The sequence below is a fragment of the Ailuropoda melanoleuca genome, chromosome 1, assembly GCF_002007445.2.
Source record: "Ailuropoda melanoleuca isolate Jingjing chromosome 1, ASM200744v2, whole genome shotgun sequence".
Lineage (NCBI taxonomy): Eukaryota > Metazoa > Chordata > Mammalia > Carnivora > Ursidae > Ailuropoda > Ailuropoda melanoleuca.
In genome coordinates this window covers 142,562,215-142,584,984 of record NC_048218.1, presented here as the reverse complement: position 1 = coordinate 142,584,984, position 22,770 = coordinate 142,562,215, and the positions used below count along the sequence as shown (strand labels likewise).

At 39.3% G+C, this 22,770-nt stretch overlaps 3 protein-coding genes across 3 annotated transcripts in view; 2 read left to right on the top strand and 1 right to left on the bottom strand.

The window, feature by feature from the left end:
* LOC100465714 (EF-hand calcium-binding domain-containing protein 1) overlaps positions 1-10,297 on the top strand; it is a gene marked incomplete at its 5' end in the record, with an annotated part of 16,044 nt that extends 5,747 nt beyond the window's left edge. Inside the window, 3 exon segments of the mRNA XM_034652195.1 lie at positions 1,723-1,827; positions 6,627-6,778; positions 9,189-10,297. Coding sequence (XP_034508086.1) covers positions 1,723-1,827; positions 6,627-6,778; positions 9,189-9,308 — 377 coding nt within the window.
* A 1,534-nt stretch (positions 10,298-11,831) lies between these two features.
* Positions 11,832-19,004, bottom strand: RBM48 (RNA binding motif protein 48). The gene is made up of 5 exons (XM_002930859.4): positions 18,850-19,004; positions 17,991-18,181; positions 16,199-16,344; positions 14,137-14,702; positions 11,832-12,357 (listed from the first exon to the last, which is right to left on the bottom strand). Exons 1-5 carry the CDS (start codon positions 18,958-18,960, stop codon positions 12,271-12,273), a joined length of 1,101 nt encoding a protein of 366 aa, XP_002930905.2. The 5' UTR covers positions 18,961-19,004; the 3' UTR covers positions 11,832-12,270.
* A 231-nt stretch (positions 19,005-19,235) lies between these two features.
* Positions 19,236-22,770, top strand: part of PEX1 (peroxisomal biogenesis factor 1) — a 42,789-nt gene continuing 39,254 nt past the window's right edge. The window contains exon 1 of the mRNA XM_002930860.4: positions 19,236-19,451. Within this exon, the coding sequence (XP_002930906.2) occupies positions 19,323-19,451 (129 nt within the window). The 5' untranslated portion in view covers positions 19,236-19,322. The remainder of the gene's footprint in view (positions 19,452-22,770) is intronic.

Below are 22,770 nucleotides of genomic sequence, written 5' to 3'. Positions count from 1 at the left end.
TTATTTATTTATTTATTTATTTATTTATTTAGAAAGGGAGTGCAAGCCAGTGGGAAGGGCAGAGGAGAGGGAAAAGGACAAGAAGATTCTGTACTGGGGCGCCTGGGTGGCACAGCGGTTAAGCATCTGCCTTCGGCTCAGGGTGTGATCCCGGCGTTGTGGGATCGAGCCCCACATCAGGCTCCTCTGCTATGAGCCTGCTTCTTCCNTGCTTCTTCCTCTCCCACTCCCCCTGCTTGTGTTCCCTCTCTTGCTGGCTGTCTCTATCTCTGTCGAATAAATAAATAAAATCTTTTAAAAAATTTTTTAAAAAAAGAAGATTCTGTGCTGAGCAGGAGCCCATCGCTGAGCACATGAGCCCCTCCAGGAGCTTGGGGGCTGATCTCACAACCCCCAAATCATGACCTGAGCCAAAATCAAGAGTTGAATGCTCAGCTGACTGAGCCACCCAGGTGCCCCTTGAATTTTTCAATACCAAACTAGAAAGACTTAATTGTGGTAAGACTGCCAATATAAAACAAAGGTTGATTTGATTGTGAGGATGGTTTTTAATAAAAACTCACTCAGAATTTCTTATCTCATAGCTGTACCACTTTGAGAAATAACCAGTAATGAACTAAATAAGCTGGCAGTATTGTTTTTTCTTTAAAGTTAAGCAAATGGCTTTCTATTCATGATGTCTTTGAATTCATATGCTGTAGACATGTAAACTATTAAATAACTTCTTTTTCCTCCTAAAAATACTGTACCAGTACAAAAAAAAAAAGATACTCATTATACTGAAAAAAATAAAAGACAAGATCTTATATTTAAAATGGAAAATGATTTAGTGCGATCCAGTTTTACTAACAAATTTTTAGTGTTCAATTTAGTAAGTTTTGACATAGGTATATACCTTGAAACCATAATCATAATCAAAATAATTAACTAAGAGTCAATAACACTTTACTTTCTATAGGATTTTAAGATTTCTTGGTAAATTTAAAAATGTTTATTTTAGTAATTTATCTTTCGGTATTACACAGACTGTTTAGAACAGAATTTTAAATGCACTTTGTATTATTTTTTAAATTAATCTCTACAGTCAGTGTGGGGTTTGAATTCACAACCCCAAGATAAGAGTCACATGCTCTACCAACTAAGCAAGTCAGGTGCCCCCTTTGCCATTCTTTTTATTTACGTATTTTTAAAAGATTTATTTATTTATTTCAGAGAGAGAGAGAGCATGAGCGGGGGTGGGGGGGAGAGAATCTCAAGCAGACTCCCCACTGAACATGGAGCCGATGTGGGGCTTGATCCCAGGACCCTGAGATCATGACCTGAGCCAAAATCAAAAGTTGGCTGCTCAACCGACTGAGCCACCCAGGCAGCCTGCTACTCTTTAGAATAAAAATTATTATCACCTTGATTAGCTCCACTGTTGCTCTTCTTGGCTCATAGTAACTGTACAAAACATCACAAGTGAAATTCGTCATTGATCATGGAGAATTACTCTTCTTTCTATAAAAATCTGGGGAAAACATATTTCCAGTAATTTTGATTCTTTTAAGAAAGACTGTGCCAAAACCTTTTTTCCCCTCAATTTGGGAGGAAAGTTTTTCAATGTGTTTTGTTTTTGTTTTCGTTTGAAAGAAAGTTTTAAAAACCTTTTTATATATACATACTTTTGAATTATAAAATAGCTGTAAACTACAATATGCTTCTATGGTATTTTTCTTTCAGTATTTTTTGCATTTGACAAAGACAATGATAACTGCATAAATGCGAAAGAGTGGGTTAAAGGATTATCAGTGTTTCTTCGAGGGACTTTTGAAGAAAAGCTTAAGTGTAAGATTTCTGTATGTGATTACTGACTTAGTAATATACATTGTCAATTTTGTATTTAGTGAATGCTTAAACATTTTTTAAAAATATAAAATCCATGTTCTCTATAGCAACCTTTCAAAAATAGTTCATGACAGCTTTAAAAAAAATCAAAACATGAAATGGGTGGCCTGTTTCATGGAAGAGTCCTCAGACCCAGGGTCCCCAAACACTTCCTTCACTGGTTCTAAAATGCCTCAGTGTCACCAGGACCACTCTTGGGCTTAAGGCCCAGGCCGAGACCAGCAAGTCAAGGTCAGGGCTGGTGGCAACTCTAATCAGCCAGCAAGGCCAAGGTTTTTGTGGCTGCCTCTGGGCTCAGCAGGAATTGGGCCTTGATATAGGGTAGTGCATAAGTCACAGTGAGGCTATTCCTTGTCTCTTGATCAAAGAAAATAAATGTGAAGGAATGACACAAAACAAGATGAAATGCACATTAACCATCAGACATCAATACTCTAGTGTTAGAATTTGCGTAGATGAGTGAAGAGAGGGAAGAAGGTTGAGGACAAAGAATGCCCACAGGCCCATAGGGAGAAGGGTTATGGGAGTTTCCTACAGGACAGGAATGTTAGGAATTCCAAAGACAAAAATATCCCTATTCACAATTTTGCCTAAAAATAAATAGCTCTGGCCTCACCTCACCTGTACCATTGATGTGATGTATATTTTCCATGTTTTATACCTCTGGGGCAAGGTTTTGGGGTGAGGATCCCTGGAAAGAGAATAGGATCAATTTTAAATGGCACTCTTCAAGGGAACAATTGCTTAAAGTGTCAAAATTGCTTAAGAAAGGCTGTGGAGTTCTGAGTCAGTAAACAAATTTTTGTCCCTTGCTCTTCCACTTGAACTTGGATTTGGGATGTGGAAAAGAAGACCTCTAAATTAAACACACATTTTTTAAACAATAGTGACCTTTTAAAAAACCACCAACTTTCTCTGACATTTACGATTTTTGTTTCTTTGTTTTTTGGAGTTTTTTTTCTTACTTATTTTTATTGAGGAGAAATTGACATACAACATTATGTGGGGTTTTTTTTTCAAGATTTTATTTTGAAGTAATCTCTACCCCAACATAAGGCTCGATGTTGGGGTAGAGATTAGGCCAAGATCAAGCATCGTATGCTCCACCGAGCCAGCCAGGTGCCTCTGTGGGTTTTTTTTTTTTCCTTAACTTTTCTCGAGTCTAATTTTTCACAGGGGTAACATTTAAATATAGTTGCCACTTAAGTTTGTTGCTGCTTTCTTATACAAAAGTCTCACTGAGAAAGGAAAATCTAAATACTCGTGGATATAAATTCTTGTGGTGATAAGACGGGGAAAATGGCCGTGACCCTGAATGCAGTTATACATGAGTGAATAGCATCACACTATAAATAATTGTCCTCCTCTAATCCCTCTTCCTAAAAATGTTTCATGTACATTTCAGGATATGTTAACTTAGGAAAAATACTATTTTTCATGGGGTTGTGTTGCATGTGTGCTATGGATTGAAGAAACTCCACAAAAAGACACAGCTAATCCATTACTCTGGAATTTTATACCTGGTTCTATTGCTTTTGCTAAAACATTTAACTAGATTACAAACTCCAGAAAAGCTCCTTCTCTACTGTCTGTTTAGCGCCTGAGTAAGGTCATCTGTGGCATGAATGGATGGATGCCAGTCATGGAAGTCCCTCTCCAGGGAGAGAGTGATCATTTTGGGTAGTGCAGATAGGCAGGCTCCAAGGGGGTGACAGACTCACTACGTAAATATGTTGAAAAATGTTCTTTGTCAGTGATGTGATGAAGTTTGTACTTAGTTTTTATGCTCTGTATAAGAAGAGAATCATAATATTGAGATACAAACACATGTACATGTATGTGTACATGTGTATAAATGTATTGAATGACCACAGGTTTAAATATTTCTCTCGAGGGGCATCTGGCTGGCTCAGTCAGTAAAGCATGTAACTCTTGATCTCTGGGTTGTGAATTTGAGCCCCACATTCAGTGTAGAGTTTACTTAAAAAATATTTATATATCTCTCCTTTATTGCAGTTTCATCACATTTTTTTGAAGTCTATAAAATTCTTCTTTTATTTTTGTTTTACCTAAGACCCAGGAAATCATTCTATTACAGGAAATGGTCAGTTCTGGGTCACGTAATACATATAAACTACTAACCACAATATCATTTGATTACTTAGAAATCTATGTATTTTCAAAATACTATATGGGAGTGATGAGAAAGTTCTTTCTAGTGGATCTGGTGGGTCAGAAGACACTTTCAACAGAATACTAGACTTTTAATTGGTTCTTGTAAATCTTGAGCAGAAAGAAACTAGAAAGAAGACCATGCTAGACAGTAGGAACAGTATGAATAAAAGCATGGATGTCTAACTGAGCATGTTGAGTTGGGCAAATTGATGTCGAGACATGAGGCTAATAAGGTAAGTTAAATGTGTATCGTTGAGGTTGAATCTTAGCAAGAGGGATCAGTTTCCTCTCCCCAACACTCCCTAAGAGGACAGTTCTGAATCAACTATAATAAATAATGAAATATTGGATGGAGGCAGGGAAGTTTCTTAGATTGTTGAAGTTATCTAGGAAATAACAGTGGGAACAGAGAAGAGGAAAAGGACTATTAATATTTACAAGTTGGAATTGATGGTATCTCTTTGAATACAGAAGGTATTATTTGTTTATAAATAGTTTCAAGTACCCAAATTAAGCTCGTTGATTTCAAAGTATTCCAGAAACAAGAAGTCACCAACTAAGATAATGTAATATATTTAAATATATTTCATAAATGCCAAGACAGAAAGCAAAACCTTAGGTATGTAAATGTCCAATGAACTGCTTTTTAAAATATAGTTCATTGCAAAGTACCTATAGGACTGATTCTCCAATGTGGATTGAAGAGTGGTTTCAACTGGAACATTTTAAAATAACATTCCCTGAGCTGCTATGACCAAGGAATCTGGACTCTTACTTTGTGCCGTATCAGTGAGGTGTTCTGTTTGTTTTTTAATTATGAAGATTTAATATCAAATGTTTCTTACAAAGTTCATTTTGATATCCAATCTGTAACTGTTTCCTCTCCAATCTAGGTACACATGAATAGGATTCTGCATCGTTGTCAACCATTTTCCCCCCAAATTCTTTTACTTTTATGGTTTTATTAAGAAATAATTGCTATACATCACTATGTAACTTCAAGGCAATTCAGATTGATTTGATTTACATATATTGTGAAAGGATTACCACAATGGCTCAGCTTACATCTGTCTTCTCATGTAGATACAATAAGAAGACAAGAATATAGGGGAAAAAATTATCCCTGTGATGAGAACTCTTAGGATTCAGTCTCTTAACAACTTTTCTCTATGTCATACTTCAGTGTTAGCTCTAATCATCATGTTGTACATTACTTCCCTAGTACTTATTTAACTTATACAGTAAGTTTATACATTTTGACCATCTTCCTCTAACTCCCCCTTCTTCAGCCCTCTCACCTCTGATCCCCACAAGGCTGATCTCTTTTTCTATGAGTTTGTTGTCAGGGTTTTTGTTTCTTCAATTTGGTTTGTCTTTGGTTTTTTGGATTACACATAGAAGGGAGATCATAGAGTATTGTCTTTCCCTGTCTTAATTATTTTACTTAACATATTGCCTTCAAGGTCCATCTGTGTTGTTGCACATTATAGGATTTCCTCATTTTTAATGGCTGAATAATATTCCATTACGTGTGCGTGCGTGTGCATGTGTGTGTGTGTTTCACATCTCCTTTTCCATTCATTGACCTTTAGAAACTTAGATTGTTTCCAAACCTTGGCTATTGTACATAATGCTGCTATGAACATGGGGGTGCAGACACCTTTTTGAGTTGGTGTTTTCATTACCTTTGGTTATATTCCCAGAATTGCTAGGTTATGCAGTAGTTCTATTTTTAGTTTTTTGAGGATCCTCTGTACGATGTTCCATGGTGGCTGCACCAGTTTATAATCCCACCAACAGTAAACTAGGGCTCCCTTTTCTCCACATCTACACTAGCATTTGTTATCTCTCTCTCTCTCTCTCTCTCTCTCTGATGATGGCCATTCTCACAGGCATGAGGTGATATCTCATTGTAGTTTTAATTCGCATTTCTCTAATGACTAGTGATGTTGAACATCTTTTCTTGTACCTGTTGGCTTTTCATTTATCTTCTTTGGAGAAATGTCTGTTGAGGTCCTTTGCCCACTTTTTAATTGGGTTGGGTTTTTTGCTATTGAATTGTAGGAGTTCTTTATATATTTTGGATATTAACACCTTATCTGATATCGTTTCCAAGTATTTTCTCCCATTCCACAGGTTGTCTTTTCATTTGTTGATGGTTTCTTTTACTGTGCAGAAGCTTTCTAGTTTGATAGAGTCCCATTTGTTTATTTTTTAAATTTTGTTGCTTGTGCTTTTGGTGTCATAGCCATGAAACCATTATCAAGACCCATGTCAACGAGCTTTGTTCTTATGTTCTCTTCTAGGAATTTCATGGTTTCAGGTTTCATAACATTTTTAAACTCTCAATTTCAAAATCCACATACCCAGAGGGATTTAATCCTGTGGAAAGAAGTATAATAAAGGGTGCTTTATTTTAAAATCTATCATATGGACCAATAATTATAGGTTGTATGATTTGTTTTTATCTTTTAAAAAACTATATATTGAAATAACTAAGGAGAAGATTAGTGATATTTTAACTATTCTTATCCAAGTCTTTAAATTTCTTGTGCTTTGGACAGTCTGTTTTGAAGTTTACTATTTGAATGGTGATGGTTATATTTCTCGAGAAGAGATATTTGACATGTTGAAGAACAGTCTACACCAACAGACATCTGAAGAAGAGACTGATGAAGGAATAAAAGAGTTGGTAGACATAACGCTGAAGAAAATGGTAAGAATGAAAACCTATAACTTATTATATCCAATCAAGCAGATGTTGGAGAAAGCTTAAAGACAAAGAAATGATTTATTTCCCTTTATAATGATAGCAACCTTTATGAGAGCAGAATTTTTTGTCCTCTTCTCTATCCATTGCCTAGAACAGTGCCTGGCTGATAGTGGGTGCTCAGTAAATACTTATGGAATGGCTGGGTGATTAAATGAATCACTGTACAAAATGAATGTTTATTAGTTTAAAATATTTTACTATCCGTAGAATCTCATTAATGCGCGGGTGGTAGTGCAGCAGATTCGATTTGTGCAAAATGGGATGCTACACTTGCCTGTCTTCATGACCCTCACCCTCCAATCCATCGAAACACTCATTATAACAAGACAACATAATAATTAAAATAGTTGTCCCTTATAGAGTACTTACTATATGCGAGGCCCTTCACAGAACTTTAATATATGGACCCATTTTAACCTCAAAACAACCCTATGTAGTAGAAATTACGATCTCTATTTTACAGATGAGAAAACTGAAGTACAAATAGGTTTACCACAAGTCACTCTAGAAAATGGGTTGCAGAATTCTCTCAATGAAACTAATAGTACCACTTTATTATGGACATAGTCATTTCTCTCCTTCTCTTACTATGACCCTATCCTGGATAGCAGTGAAAATCTGTGACTCTAAGGCAGCCTGGACCCAGCTCACCTCCATTACTCTGCGGATGAGGAAGGGAATCGATGATGGGGGCTGATGAGTCTCACATTCAGCTAACACAGACTCTAGCCTATCTTCTTCCTCTAGAGATACTCTCACTAGCTGCTGCTAGGGCTGAGGGCAGACTTCTTAAGAGACAGTATGTTCCCCAGTACTAAACCCACTCCCTTCTTTTTTGAAAGGAAATATTATGGAGTGAATTTTTTCCTGATTATTATTCAAACCTTTCTCTAAGTCAGACTCTCAGCAACCCTGACTTAGTTATGCCCAGAAGTGAAAAAACAAGAGCCCATCAAATCAAACCCAAATTCAATTAAGTAGAGGCATTTCTAATTTACATACATGGTCTCCCCATGTTTAATCTCCCATGGTCCCTGTCATTAATGCTCCGGGCAGGTCTGTCTGCTTCCTGACTTACACTCCCTCATATTGTCAGAATTCAGGTTGAGCCATTCTTCTGCATTTGCTTCCTATACCTCTCTGGCTACCTAAAGGCCATCTCAGCCAATCTGAAAGACCTCCCAGTGGTCTGCAAGCATCTTCTCATGATTCTAGCCCATCCTGAACTGTTACCGCTCTCAGTGCCTTGCTCCTTATGTGAGCAACTTCACTTTTATCCTTTTTACATGATGGGCTCCAAGTCAGAAATCCTTTGAGGAACAAGTTCTACTACAAATTAAACTTGAAAATCTTTGCCCTATGGCACTGTTTTTTATCACAAAAGTAGCAATATAATAATACATGTCCCCTAATTTTTTTTTCTTATTCCCCCAGTTAGAGTACCAGTCCTTTAGGGACAGGTCTATATGTTATGTATCTGAAGTAACTCAGGTGTCTTAGTCTGCTTGGACTGCTGTAACAAAATACCAGGCTGGGTTTAACAGGGATTTTTTTAATAATAATTTTTTATTATGTTATGTTAGTCACCATACAGTACATCCCTGGTTTTTGATGTAAAGTTCCATGCGTCATTATTTGCATATAACACCCAGTGCACCATGCAATATGTGCCCTCCTTACTACCCATCACCGGCCTATCCCATTCCCCCACCCCCCCTCCCCTCTGAAGCCCTCAGTTTGTTTTCCAGAGTCCATAGTCTCTCATGGTTTCTCAAAATCCTGATACTGGGGGTGTCTGGCTGGCTCAGTTGGTAGTGCGTGTGACTCTTGATCTCAGGGTTGTAAGTTTGAGCTCCGCGTTGGGTGTAGAGATTACTTAAAATTTAAAAAAAGATCCTGAGACTGGGAAATCCAAGATAAGGTGCCAGTCGATTCGCTTCCATGGTGGGGGCTCTCTTCCTGGCTTGTAGACAGCCACTTCGATGTGTCCTCACATGGCAGAGAGAGGGAGCTCTGGTCTCTCTCCACTTACAAGGACACTAATTAAATTTTGGGGGCTCCACCTTCAAGACATCCAAACCTAATTACCTCCCAAAGCCCCCACCTCCAAAATCATCACACTGGGGGCTTTAATATGTGAATTTGGAGGCAGGAGGGACACAAACATTCAGCCCATAATACCAGGTATTCCAAATAGACTTACAGAAATTAGGTAGCCTTGATAAATAAGTACCTTTTGATTTATGTAAGTAGTGCCCACACAAGTGTAAAATAATGGTTTTAGTTGGCAAAGAGTTCTTTTTCATGCAAAATTAAAAACTATCAGTTATCGAGAAATCACCTTCCTCTCTAGGATTATGACAACGATGGCAAGATATCTTTTGCAGACTTTGAAAAAGCAGTAAAAGAAGAAAGACTTTTGTTGGAGGTGTTTGGACCACGTTTGCCAGAAGCAAAGGTACAGTGCCAATAGCTCAAATTGGTTAAGAGAAAATTTTGAGGGATCAGAAAGTAATACTTGGTAGACAACTCATCTCTCTAGGGGCTTTGGCCCGCTGCTGAAGTTCAGGCACCCATGAGGGTCTCAGCTCCGTCCTTGTTTTGGGGCCCAACAATAGTGACTATTTATTATATTCAACAGATTTTTGAGCTTATAACATCTTTAGCTATATACAATTCCTGATTTCTTATATGTTAATATTATTTTCCCAAAGAAACTAGGGTATATTGGCTTGCTTAAGGGATAGAACACTGAAAAGTGTATTCAGCAAATACCCACCATAAACTGCTAGGACAAACGTGGTCTCTTTCAACCCAAATATTGTCAAACAATGAGAATGATTAAGTTTCAAAAATCTTGGACACATTTAAAGTACTTTATAGTATTTGTGCTCATGAAGGTTTTTCATGTATTTGACAAAAGTTTTCTGAGCCAGAAGAGCCAGCCTAATGACTGATTTGCCACATTAATATTTTCTTTAATTCTTCCTTTGGTCAGCTGCTTTGCAAACCTGTAGAAACTTGTTATTCTCTGTAGTAATTTGGATGACAATTTTGTACATGAACTTGCATAATGTTAAGCTCTCCTGAGCTATCTCAGCTCATTTCTCTAACTTGTCCCCTTGTAGTTTATTCCCACATTTTAATTCTGCCTGGAACTATATAGTAAAATGCAATGTGTGAAAGGCAGACTTCTCATTCTGAGACTGGGGCGGGGGGCGGGGAACAGGACAGAATGGACTGGAGTGGAGTAACTACTTAGGTCAGGTGAACACCAACAGCCCTTCAGTCGCTCCCAGAATTCAGTAGCCAAGTTATCGAGAGCCTTGCTACTCCGCATAGTCTGTGCACGAGCGGCAGTGGTGTCACCAGTAACTTGTGAGAAACGTAGAATCTCAGGCCCCACCCCAAACCAAATGCTTCAGAATCTTTTCTTCCTTCCCTTTCTTTTTTCCTTCCCCTTTTTTCCCTTTCCTTTTTCCATTTCTTTCCTTTTTCCTTCCCTTCTCCCTTTCCTTTCCTCTCCTTTTCCCCTCCCCTTCTTTCCTTCTTTCGTTCCTTCCTCTCTACCCCTTCCCCTTCCCTGCCTTTTGATGCTGGCATAGCAAAGGTTCTTCTTTGTCATTGTGGTCAAATATTGTGCATGTTGGTGGGGATGGGGAGGCACGCTAGTCTCCACAGTCACTGAAAAATCGTGGAAAGATCCAAAATCCATTTAACAATGCAGAATCCATTGAGCAGCTCCACTCTTTAAGAATTGAAAAAGTCTCCCTCAGAGAGTTGTTTTCAATTGTGGTAAAATACATCTAACATAAAATGTATCATCCTAACCAATTATAAACATACAGTTCAGTAATGTCAGGTATATTCACAATGTTGTGCAATCTCTGGAACTCTTTTCATCTTGCAAAACTGAAACTCTATATCCATAAAATTCTGTATTCCCACCACCCACAGCTCCTGGCCACTACCGTCAGAATCTGCATTTTAATGAGACCCTGAGGTAGAGATTCATAGCATCTTAATGTCTGAGAAGTGTGTTCAAGACAGTGACTTGCTCTCTCCAATTCTATGTTTGGGTCTCTAATGTGTCTTTTACCTGGGAGTTCAGCAGAGAAAAATATCTAATTACTTACAAGACAGTAAGGCCAAACCCCTTGCCTGCAGCTTCTTTTAATACCATCCACCACTGGGAGCCACCCCAGCAAGTTTGAATCGGTAGGTCATAACTGATGATAAACCTTCTGAACTAGTATATTCAAATTCAATCCAATGGGCAGGAGGTCTTTAGGTATAGAGAGAAAAGAAAAACAGGCCACCATTTGGTATGGGCCTTCTCAAGTTATTTTTATCAGTTTAAAAAAAAAAAAAAAAGGAAACAACCTGAACACACTTGTTCCAATTTCCAATTACGTGGTTCGCTGACAGGGAAAGCAACGTGGGTATGCTACAAGTAGTGGTTAGCGGGTCTAGCGTTTATAATACAGACTCATTTCTGCCACCGATGAGCAAATTCTTCTTAGAAGTTCACCGAAGAATGCAGACTTCTAATTTCAGCTTTGTTCTAATAGTTACTTTTTACTTTACAGAATTGCATCGATTTTGAAGCCCTGGCGTTCAGACACATCCTGACTTCTAGTTTTTGAATGTGAATCACTCTATACTTGTATTAACACCAGAAACAGATCCTGACTGCCTATCTTCATTTGCATTGTGAAGTTTTTATCTTTGCTTCACTTCATTTACATTTAACTACTGCGATGTGGGAAGTAATATTATAAGAACAGTTTCTGTAATTTTTTTTTTTAAGATTTTATTTATTTGTCAGAGAGAGCTCACAAGCAGGGGAAACTGCAAGCAGAGGGAGAAGCAGGTTCCCCACTGAGCAGGGAACCCTGGGATCATGACCTGAGCCAAAGGCAGATGCTCAACCAACAGAGCCACCCAGGCATCTCCAGTTTCTGTAATATTAAGCATGATCAAAATAACACCTATAACAAGTAATGATAAATTTTATTTCTTAAGTTAGCCAACAAGCTTGGTTCTTGTGAATAAGCCTTTCAAACCCTCTTTTCTCTTGCTTCCTCATCCACAGAAGTTGGAAACGTAAACATGCACCATGCCAGACCTCCCCAGTTAGGACCGGCTGGCCATAAGCCCACTTCTAGCCAATAAGATGATTTAACCAAAGTCACTGGGTGGAGCTCCTGGAAAACTTTAGTTTTCTTTTTTTTAAGGAACATATTTGGCTGGCATGTATTTTGTCCATGATAAACTAATTTTAAAAGATGAAATTTTATTAGATAAGTAGCTTGAATATTACAAAGAGAAGTACATTAAAAAATACCAGCAGTACAAGCTCTTCAACAATTAAAATGACAGGCTAAAAATAAAAATAAATAGTCCCTTAGAACACATAATTTGCTGCTGGCAGTCTATATTCTTCTTCTTTGCTTTAATGGACGACTTGTACGCGCATCCTCCAGCTTGCCTTCAGGAGGTTTTGGCACAGATGAAATTACCTAGTGTAAAAAAAGAGAACCACCAAAACTTAGTTTTTATACTACAATAAGTAAACTATTAGAAGGGGTAGGATATACATCTAGTAGTCCAAATCTTGCCATCACGTTTGAGGAAGAGTGAGCCCCATTTCAGGGTACAGCCTACGATCTAGGCACAGAGCAAAGTTCTCTGTCCAAACACTGATGGGAGTAAAATTTCTAAAGCCATTTAACAAGAAAAAAAATTGGAAGGGAGAAAAGTAAATATACTCTAACAATCCTTTATAGATCTGAAGTCACTTGCTATCTTATGGATATGGATAGACATCCTGATTCCGCATAACTCAAAACATCTGATATATTTAGAGACATGGAGCCTTGAAGGGGGGGAGATGAGAAATTTGAAGAAATAAGCAGAAAATGGTATAATCCTCAATTTCCTAGGGAAGTGAAGCCAAACACACCATCAGAAAGAATGGACAAGGAGTTAAAGCAGAGTATGACAGTGTTCATTTAAATGCACAATTACTAGAAACTGTAGTTAAGTTGTAGTTGGTATTTCTCAATTTTGTTCTACTGTTTCCTTACCTAGGATTTGGACCTAACAACATTTTTTTTTTGAGATTTTATTTATTTATTTGTCATAGAGAGAGAACGTGCACAACAGGGGGGAAGAGCACGGAGAGGGAGAAGCAGAGTCCCTGCTGAGCAGGGAGGCCCATGCGGGACCTGATCCCAGGACCCTGGGACCTGAGCTTAAGGCTAAGGCAAACGCTTAACCGACTGAGCCACCCAGACATTCCCTAACAACTTTTTCCTTGAAAATATAGTCAGCTCTGGCTGAGAGAGCTAAGTATCTGTATCTATGCCTCAGTTCAACTGTATCTGAAGGAAGGAAGGGGACCAGCACAAACTAAAAAATTTAACGAGGCTTAAGCATGGAAATTGTGTTCATAGATTTTTGTTATTATAAAGTAAGTCCTCACCCTTAATCGGATAGTAATTTTCAGGTAAAAAAAATACACATAAATTAAGCCACCTTAGACTCCCTTCATCACACTGTAAAATACATACACAACTGCATGAAAAGCACTTTCTGAATCTCAAAGTTAAAGTTTAGGAGAAAGGTCTTTCTTCCTCAGATTTCTAAAAGGCTTGCCCCATAAAAAGGTATCTTGCAAAAGTTAATTCAAATGTTAGCTTTCATTTGTGCTTAGAAAATGGAAAATGATCACATAAATAATGTGTTATAAAAATTACTAAAGTAGCACAATCGAGCTGCAACCTATTTAAGCAGCTGACATTCTGAAATGCAGACCTCAGGGCCTAGTCTTTAGAAATCTCATTCTATGGCTATTTTTATCAAAGAAGTAAAAAGTATTTTAATTTGATGTAATTTGTAATAACTCTGAACTTGAGAGAAATAAGTTGTAAGAGTTTTCCTTCAACACAGCAGTTCTGTACTTTGGCTCACAATAGAACCATCTGGGGAGCTTCAAAAAGGGAGGGCCTGGGCTCTACTCTCACAGGCTGCCCTCACTGATGAAACCACTGCTTTTATATTTCAGATCTAGAATGATATAAAATATGTTCTGTTCACAGTTTAAAGGCTTAATGACATCAAAGCACATATGCTTCTGTTAGATTCAGTTAATTCAACAGATAACTGTAGAAAACCACATCAAAAAGCTGAAAATGAAAAAAAACCAATGACATTACTAATTGCCACAAATCTCCATTTAGTTGTTAATCCTATGACCAAATGGTCTCTTAAAACAGGTTTTTTAAAAATGATCTTACCCCTTGAAGTTTATTCCGAATTAAATCTGCTGTTGTGTTCAACGAGTCATCATGCATGTCCACTTTAGGTATGTCTGGTAACAGAGGCCCAATCATAACCTCATTACTACTCGTGCCTGTTTCGAGAAAAGTTCCAATTTTACGATCATCTTCTCTTCTTCTTTTCCGCTCCTGCAGTTGTGTTGTCCTAGGCATAAATCTGTCAACGGCCTCTGAAGATGTAACAGTCTTCTGTGCACCAGGGCAGGCCAACGAATGTTTTAAAGGTTTCATTTGTATCTTCTGCGAAGAGTCATTGTGCATACAATGCCCCGCTGTTTCAGCATGGTTCCTACTGTGCTGAGAGAAGTTCAATGCCCCGTCCGTATGTTCCCCTGATGAACATGCACATTTTGAGGAAAAATAACACAAAGGCAATTCACAAGAATAAGGAAGACAAGGATCTGAGTTGCCAGAAGTGTTCCGTGTGGCTGCACGAAATCCAGACGTCCCTGAATGGAAGTCCTGTCTAAAATCTTTTGTGTCTTTAAGCTCTGTAACCAGTTTCTTCTTTGTCATGTAATGATCTTTATAGTACAATTTAAAAGGTAAGAGAAGAGGAAAAAGAAATGGTTTACTTATTGTTTTCTTCATTCAGAAATGTATAATTTTTTAAAACAAACATTACTTTAAAATGTTAACAAATGCTACCCCGAAAAATTTATTTCTTGAGCAGGCAATACCTTCATGTGTTTAAAAGCTAAAAAGGATAAAGGGTATATTAGTGTCAAGCTTCACTCTTTCTTTGCTCCCCATATGCCTGGTTTCCACTCCTCCATAAGTAATCCCTTTTCTTACTTTCTTATTTATCTGTCCAGTATGTCTTACTTTTCCTCCTCCCACCTACTCCTCTTTTTCTCCCCTAATACCCATTTCTCTGCGCCTTTGCATTCTTCACTTAACTGCAGATCTTCGAGGTTTTTCTAGGTCATTCCACAGAACGCTCTTTTTTCACAGCTTCGGAGTATTCTACTATATGAATGTATCACGCTGCTTAGTTTGTGTTAGTTTTTAAAGGCGGCAATATGCTGGACCCGTATTTTCTCATTTTATTTGCCAAACAACCGTGAATGTTTTCCTGGAGCTATTCACATTATCCCACAGGTTAATGTTCAGTGTCCACTAATGATCAGGGACTCTCAATAGCTCTCTTGCCAAATTTTCAGGTAAGTTTTCCAAGAGTCTTCCCACCTTATTTCTCTCTTCACCTCTGCCACACGCCACTTCCCCAATCAGTCATAAACTCCTCATGCTCAATAACTCTATGGACACTGACTTTGTCTTTCAACTAAAGGGTGGAAATTTGGCAATCTGAGCCTCCAGTATTATTCAGATTTCAGACCACACTATTTTAGTCCAATTCTCAGTGCTCTATTCCTACAATCCTTGTACTAGATCCCATGACCCTACACCAGGCACCTGGAATTCGTGTTTGGGGAAACTCAGCTGGGAATATGGGGCATGTGGTTAAGTGCTGGTCAAAAGTGGAACTTTTCCATGTTTAGCAGTCTTAGATTAGCAGTTGGTAACTAGTCTGCAAATCATAATTGTTTCTCACTGCCTTTAGGTCAAGCCTTAATTCCTCAGCATGGGATACAAGGCCCTTAATGATTCAGTTCCTGTCCTCTTTCCTAATCTTATTTCTCACTGCAGCCCGTGTTGTGGATATGCTGTACTACTCATGTTCCTTCAAACGCATGATGCTCATTCATTCATGCTACTTGGCCTCCCTTCCCATCCCTTCCTCTCCCTTTCCTCTTCCATTACTCCCTTCTGAGTAATGTCTACTTATCCTTCAAAACTCAGCCACCTCTCTCATCCTGTAGGAACTCTTCCACAAACCAACATCTCTCCCTTTCCAGCCGAGACTACTTAAGAGTGCTGCACAGAAGCCTGCAGTTCACAGCTACTGAGGACTGTGACCATTTATCTGCCTCTCTCCCCACTAGACCGGGGGCTCCTGATGATATACCTCGCAGAGGGCCCCACACATAGGAGGGGTTTAGTAACTGGCTCTCCATACCTTTATTTTTAGTAGTTCTTGCTATATAAGCCTTTCTCTCTTGTAATTTTTTTCTAGTTTCTTCAACTGTTTCAAATTCTGGAGCATAGCACACATGAAGCAATCCACCAAAGAAACTCTGTTCATCCATTTTTCTCTTGGCTGTCCTGAACAGAAATAAGAGATAGCATGGTTTATCAATCTTGATTTACTTAGGATGAAAGCTGAACTAGTATACAATGCATTGATCTAAAGAGCAAGGTTCAGGTTTTGCCATGTGTACATACATCCTATTGTTTGGGAGTTAAGATGTTCTGCTTGTGGATGGTACAGACTCTACTGATCTGGTGCATGCTCTTCAAGCCTTTCATCCTCTCTCCCTTTAGTGCTAACAGGTTTTGAGCCAAGTTATCCACACATAACCAGACTCCCTTTAATTAACTTAGCAGCCAGCAGTTAACCTGAGGTACACAATGTGTGGTCATGGAATACAGACTTCTCTGTGTTAAATGGCCCTTAAGAGTTAGCTCACACCCAATTTAGCCTTTTCAGTACAATGAGATTCATACATAAAAATTAATAAAAATATTGTAATCATAAAATCTTTAATAATTAAATATTGAATACATAACTAATCAATGAGAAAGAGGATGATATTCAACAAATACTTATTAAATATATATGAGTGGCCAGGCCTTATGCTACTAAATATTTAAGTACTTCTTTGCCCAGGGATAATGATTAAAATACTGAGATTTTACCATGCACCAGGTAGTGCCCTAAGTGAATTAACATTTCATAAAAACCATATGATGACACTGAGGCCTAGGGAGATTTATAACTTAGCCATGCTCACACTAGTTTGTGGAGCAATGATTCAAATTGAGATGTTGAACTCCATAGCCTATTGTACTATGTGCTGTGGGAGATGCAAAAGCTCTAGAAAATATGCTTCCCTAACCATGAGGGGCAGGCAAGTTGGTTAGGCAAAGTGAGATTATATTTGAGAGCAAAATGAGAACAATATATGACCCCACAAAATCAAGTGCTTTCATGGCAGACTGCAAGTGCTGTTCATAGTACAGAAAGACAACAAATGGTGGGGCTCCTGGCTGGCTAAGTTGGTAGGCCATTCTTGATCTCGGGGTTGAAAGTTTGAGCCCCACGTTGGGTGTAGAGATTACTTAAAAATAAAATCTTTAAAAAAAAAAGAGAAAAAGAAAATATGAATAGTAATAGCCAAAGAAGGATGGGTCTTGGAGCAAATTAGTGAGAAGAATGGGGTGCACATAATCTACATAAGGTATTTCATACTTCAGCCTTATTGAAGCACAGAGTTTATGCTGTACAGAAGGCTGGAAAAGACTGGGTCAATTCACAATGATGCATAACATTAAGAAATTCAATAGCTAACGTTTACTGCATTCCGAACATAGGAGGCACTACATTTAGCCCCTTTACAGGGATTATTTTATACCATCCTCACACAACCCCCAAGGTAGGTCCTTTTACCATACAGATTTCACAGAATAGAAAAAAACAGGCTTGTTGAGGTTAAATAACTTGTGCAAAGTCATGATGTTGGTAAGCAGTGGAGTTAAAAAACTTACTCCAAACCCATTTTTTAATCTGCCACAATACATGACCACAGACTGTTAAGCATGGGAATGACATTTAAGACTGGAGTAAGATAAAAAATAATATAGGGCCATGTTAGGGTACTGAGTAATTCAGGTATGAATAAGGGACAACTGGGGTCAAAGTGATAGCAAAGGGAACGGAGGAAATGAAAGACGCTTAACTTGCACATTACCTTGCACTTTGTAAATTCATAAATTTAATAAGATAAACTTCCGTAAAGTCTTCTGCCGGGTATTCATCTAGAGCATTATACTGTTCAATTGCACCATATAGAGCAAATCGCTCAACTAATTCCTTCATTGCTCCCACTGCAGGAACTCCTTGTATTAACAAGTACCGAGATTCCAAATTGATTGTATATACCTAAAAGAAATGCAAACACATAAAAATGTACTTTCCAAATACACCTAAGATATATCTTCCTTAAAACATAACAAAACAACCACCTCTGGGGATTAAAGAGTAGACTTATCAAGCAGAGCAATAAGTAATGTATAGAATTGCTGAATCACTATATTGTACACCTGAAACTAATGTAACACTGCATGTTAACTATACTGGAATTAAAATTAAAAACTTAAAAGTTCTGAAAAGAAGAAACATTCTGTTCAGCCGGTCTGCAGAAAAAATAAAGAATAAATTCAACCCCTCCGCGCCAGGGCCTCTAATTAAAACACAGCCTATCTTCAATCGACATACTTTGCAGAAGTTGGCTCTGAAGTAGTTTAACTAGAGAGAGATAACAAAGATTCACTGAATGTTAACCATGCGCCAAGCGCTACTCTAAACACGTAAGATACAATGACTAAAACAAAGCCCTGTCCTTTCGGAGCTGACCAAAGGGTTCGTGAGAATCGTGACGTTAAAGCAGCTGATCCAAGGGTTCGTGAGTACCAGTTTCTCATACCCATCTCCAATGACTGACGGATAGGACCGCAACCTTCAAGCCTTTATTTACATAAACTGGTCATGTGGAGCTAGAGCTAAGATAAAGCCATCCGGAATAGCGAATGAAACCAAAATCACTTTACCCTGACAGCACGAGGCCGCCGCCCCTCCCGATACTTGGCCCGCGTGTCGCATACAGCCCTCTGGACGTGGTGGTCAAATACACCTCCAAGCTGCCCGCCACTCGACGCCATCTTGTCTATTTGGGCCCTTGCAAAAACGACAACATCCGCCTCGTCGCATTCCCGTTCACCCAATAAGAGAGGGAGATGGGTCAAGGCGTGCCAGGATTGGCTGGAGAATCGACAGCGTCGGGCATCGTTTCCTGTGAGTGAGGATTCGGTGAACGAGGTGCCGCCCTCCAGCGGCCTGGCGGAGATACCTCGGAGAGCTGGAGCAGCTTGCTTGCCCCTCCTCGTTCGGGCGCGCGCGGCGAGAGGGGCGTGGCCGTAGGGGGCGGGGCCGATCGATCTTCTCTGGCTCCGACGCCCTCGGTCTGTTCAGTGGCCAGCGTCCGCTCGAGTGGACGGCTGGGGGTGGTCCTCGCTTGTAGACGATGTGGGGCAGCGATCGCTTGGCGGGTGCAGAGGGTAGTGGGGTAGCGGTGACGGTGGTCTTCACCAACGCTCGCGACTGTTTCCTCCACTTGCCGCGGCGCCTCGTGGCCCAGCTGCACCTGCTCCAGGTAACGCGCCGGCCCTGGACGGGGGCTCCCAGCCCAGCCTCGGGACACCTGGTTGGCCGCCTGGGTTAGGACGTGGCCAAGACCTTTTAGGGACGCGGCGGCCCTCAAGCCTCTCCGGGCGGCGTGGCACGGGCTGCCGTCGTCGCCACCGAGCCGTTCAGAGGCCAGACTGAGGGTCCCTCGAGGGCAAGGCCGGCGGGGGCAGGCTTGCAACCCACACCGCGTCTAGGCAGCCCTGGGCCTTTAACTTGCCCTGTTCCAGGTGTTTTCACTCCGTGAGACTGGGCTTTGAAACATCCTAATAATCTACGCCTGCGTTCAGAAATATTTCTTCAGTTTGGAAAAGCTCCTGGGGAGTCGCTAATTTTTATTTTTATTTTTAAAAAATGTTTTTCTTGCTAGTGATTTCCAGCTGCCTGCACGGCAGTCGTCCCGGCCTCCAGAGGGAGGGGTAGGTTTGATTTGCAGAGTCCCTGTGGGTTAACCGGGTACGTTAACAGGGATTGAGCGCCGTGTCCCCCGAGCAGGGTAGGTTAATAAAATAAGGTTCTTCCCTGTGTCGCCGATGCTCGAACAGTTCTGAGGTGTACCAGGAATGTGCAGAATTATGCATATTTGGAAGTCCATAGGTAGGATTACTTGAACCTCTGCCGTCAGTTACCCTTTTAATTAATTATTAATTAAAAGAGATACAGCCTCCGCATTTTCGTAACTAGAACTAGAGGCACATAGTCTATGAGTTTGAGTATGCTTATGCGGGCAAAGGGGTAGAGTATTTGAAATCCTGGATGCATGGTACCCATCACTGGCTAATTATGCAGGAAATATGTAAATATTTAAGTTAACGATAATTTTAAGTATCCTATCTTTCCACTTTACTTTTCTGGAACTATTTTTCTAGATTATTTTTTTTCCCTAGAATTATTGGTTTAGAGGGCATAGGTTATTATTAAAGCAGGAAGTCATGATTTGGAAGTTAACGTGTTGAATTCTTTGGGCTGAAGCATGGAGTACATAATACCTATAATGCTGTAATAGGAAGAGGGTCAGAAGAATAGTTTCCTGGCCTGTGTCAGGTTTACCTTTAAGCTCTTCAGAATACGAATGTTCTGGTCCTTCTCAGACCTATTGAATCAGAATCTTGGGGAGTGAGCTTCAGGCATCAGTAATTTTTAAAATATCTTTGGGCTACTTGGATGCATAAGAATTGAGACCGACTATTACAGAATCATAGAATGTTGATGGTGAAAGGGACCTGGGGTATCTAGGTCATTTCTGTACTTTCGCATGTTAGGAAACTAGCTCCTAGGTGGGTACCATTTCCAGGTAATTTGTCCTCTAGTCTCTCACTTACTCTGCAGCATCCAGACTGGCCTTCTCACGGTTTCTTTCATAACCCAGCTCCTTTCCTACTTCTGTACTCTTACCTATGCTATTCTTTCTCCCCAAAACATTTTTCTTCATTACATACCTTCAAAAACTGAGCATAATCTTACCTCCTCCACCTAGCTTTCAAATTCTTGGTTGCTCACGTTTGTCTCCTTTTCAAAACTTCACTGTTGTGTTTATGTGACACATCTCACTTGTACTCTACTGTGTGTTTCAGGTATCGTCTTTTGCTTATCCAAGTCCTTATTTCAGGACTGGATACCCAGTAGATGCTTTAACTCAGAATTTTTTTAACCTTGGCACTTTAGGCTGGATAATTTTTTGTTGTGGAGGACTGTGGCGGGTATTTTAAGATATTTAACAGTATCTTTGACCTCTATCCACTAGATGCCAGTAGCACACCTCCTCTTCAGTAGTGATAGCCAAAAAACCAAAAAAACAAAAAACCAAACAAACCATGTCTCCACCCTTGCCAGATGTCTCCTGGGGAACAAAAAATCACCCCCAGTTGAGAACCATTGCTTTAACTCAGTTATTTTGTCTGTATGCTGGGCTCGGTGCTTGCTGTGATTGCTGAAATGGGGAAAAGGATTCACATCCACACCGAAAGCAGACAAATAAACCTAAATCGCCATCCAGAAATGGCCAGGTACAGACTTGTCATTTCTTTTGTGTTAGCAAAGGAGAACCCAGGCCTCCGATCTGGCCGGTCCTAAGGCCTGACAACCTGTGATTTCACCTGAAAGCTGTCCCCAGGTGATACCAGTACTACAGGTATAGGCCAAAGCGGGTGGTCAGTCATTTGTTGATTGACCTCCTGGGAAGCGGGCTCCTTTCTCTCCAGTCTGTTGGTTTCTTCTCTTTACCCGAGGTTCCGTGGTTCAGGCGGAAAAGGTTTTACGTGAAAATGGATTCATATTAGTCTGCAAAGTTTACTAAATCCAACTGAACGTATATTATGGCTATGGGACTGTTACTGCGTTTTGACCAAATAAATAATTGAAGTACTTTTGCTGTTTAATAAAGTTGATTTTCCCCTTTTTCGGTGAGGTGGTAGAATCCTCCTCTTTGACATTTCAGGGCGTATTTTGTATTTCCTTATTTAACATCTCTGGTTTTGAAAGTTTCTTCTTATGAAATAGAAGTTGATCTGGATTATATGCCACAGACTGTGATGAAAGAGTGTGGAAAGCACCCGAGGCGGGGAGGCGGGTCGGTCATCTTCACCCTTGTAACCTCAGCTCTCACACAGCTGACATAGCTAATTTGGAATTTGACTCCAAATCCAGGACTCTGTATACTTTATCACACTGTGCTCGGTGGAAAGTTTTTGTCACCCTGAGCAGTTGGACTGTCCTGTGAATTGTGGGAAAGATTATACAACTAAGTGATACACGATGACTTCTATACAAAGTTTTAATAACATTTTAATAACAGGGCTAATTTAAAGTACATTATATTGCCTCAGAAGTGGCTCCAACATCCTTTGAAATTTTTCCTATATAAAGAAACAATAAGTGGCCTATAACCAGTTTTGAGGTAGTAAAATTTGATGTAAATGAATGAATTTAATATTTAATAATTGAATGAATTTATTTGGATATAAATAAATGACTTTAATAATACAAAAACTTCCTGAGATGGTAAGTTTTGTTGGCTATTATTGAAGTCCTTTCTATTGAAAAAATGATATGTGTGCAAATGCTTATGATACAATGTTAAGTGGGGAAAAGGATACTAAAGCATGAGTATAAATATACAACTATTTAAAAAATTTTGCATAGAAAACAGGATTAGCTAGAAATAGACAAAATTGTTAATGTGGTTGTCTTGTTGTGGAGAGAATATCAGTAATTCCTTTTTTCCTTCCAAGTTTATATATTTTTTAAGGTTTCGATAATGAGTTTGTATTTCTTTAATCATAGAAAAC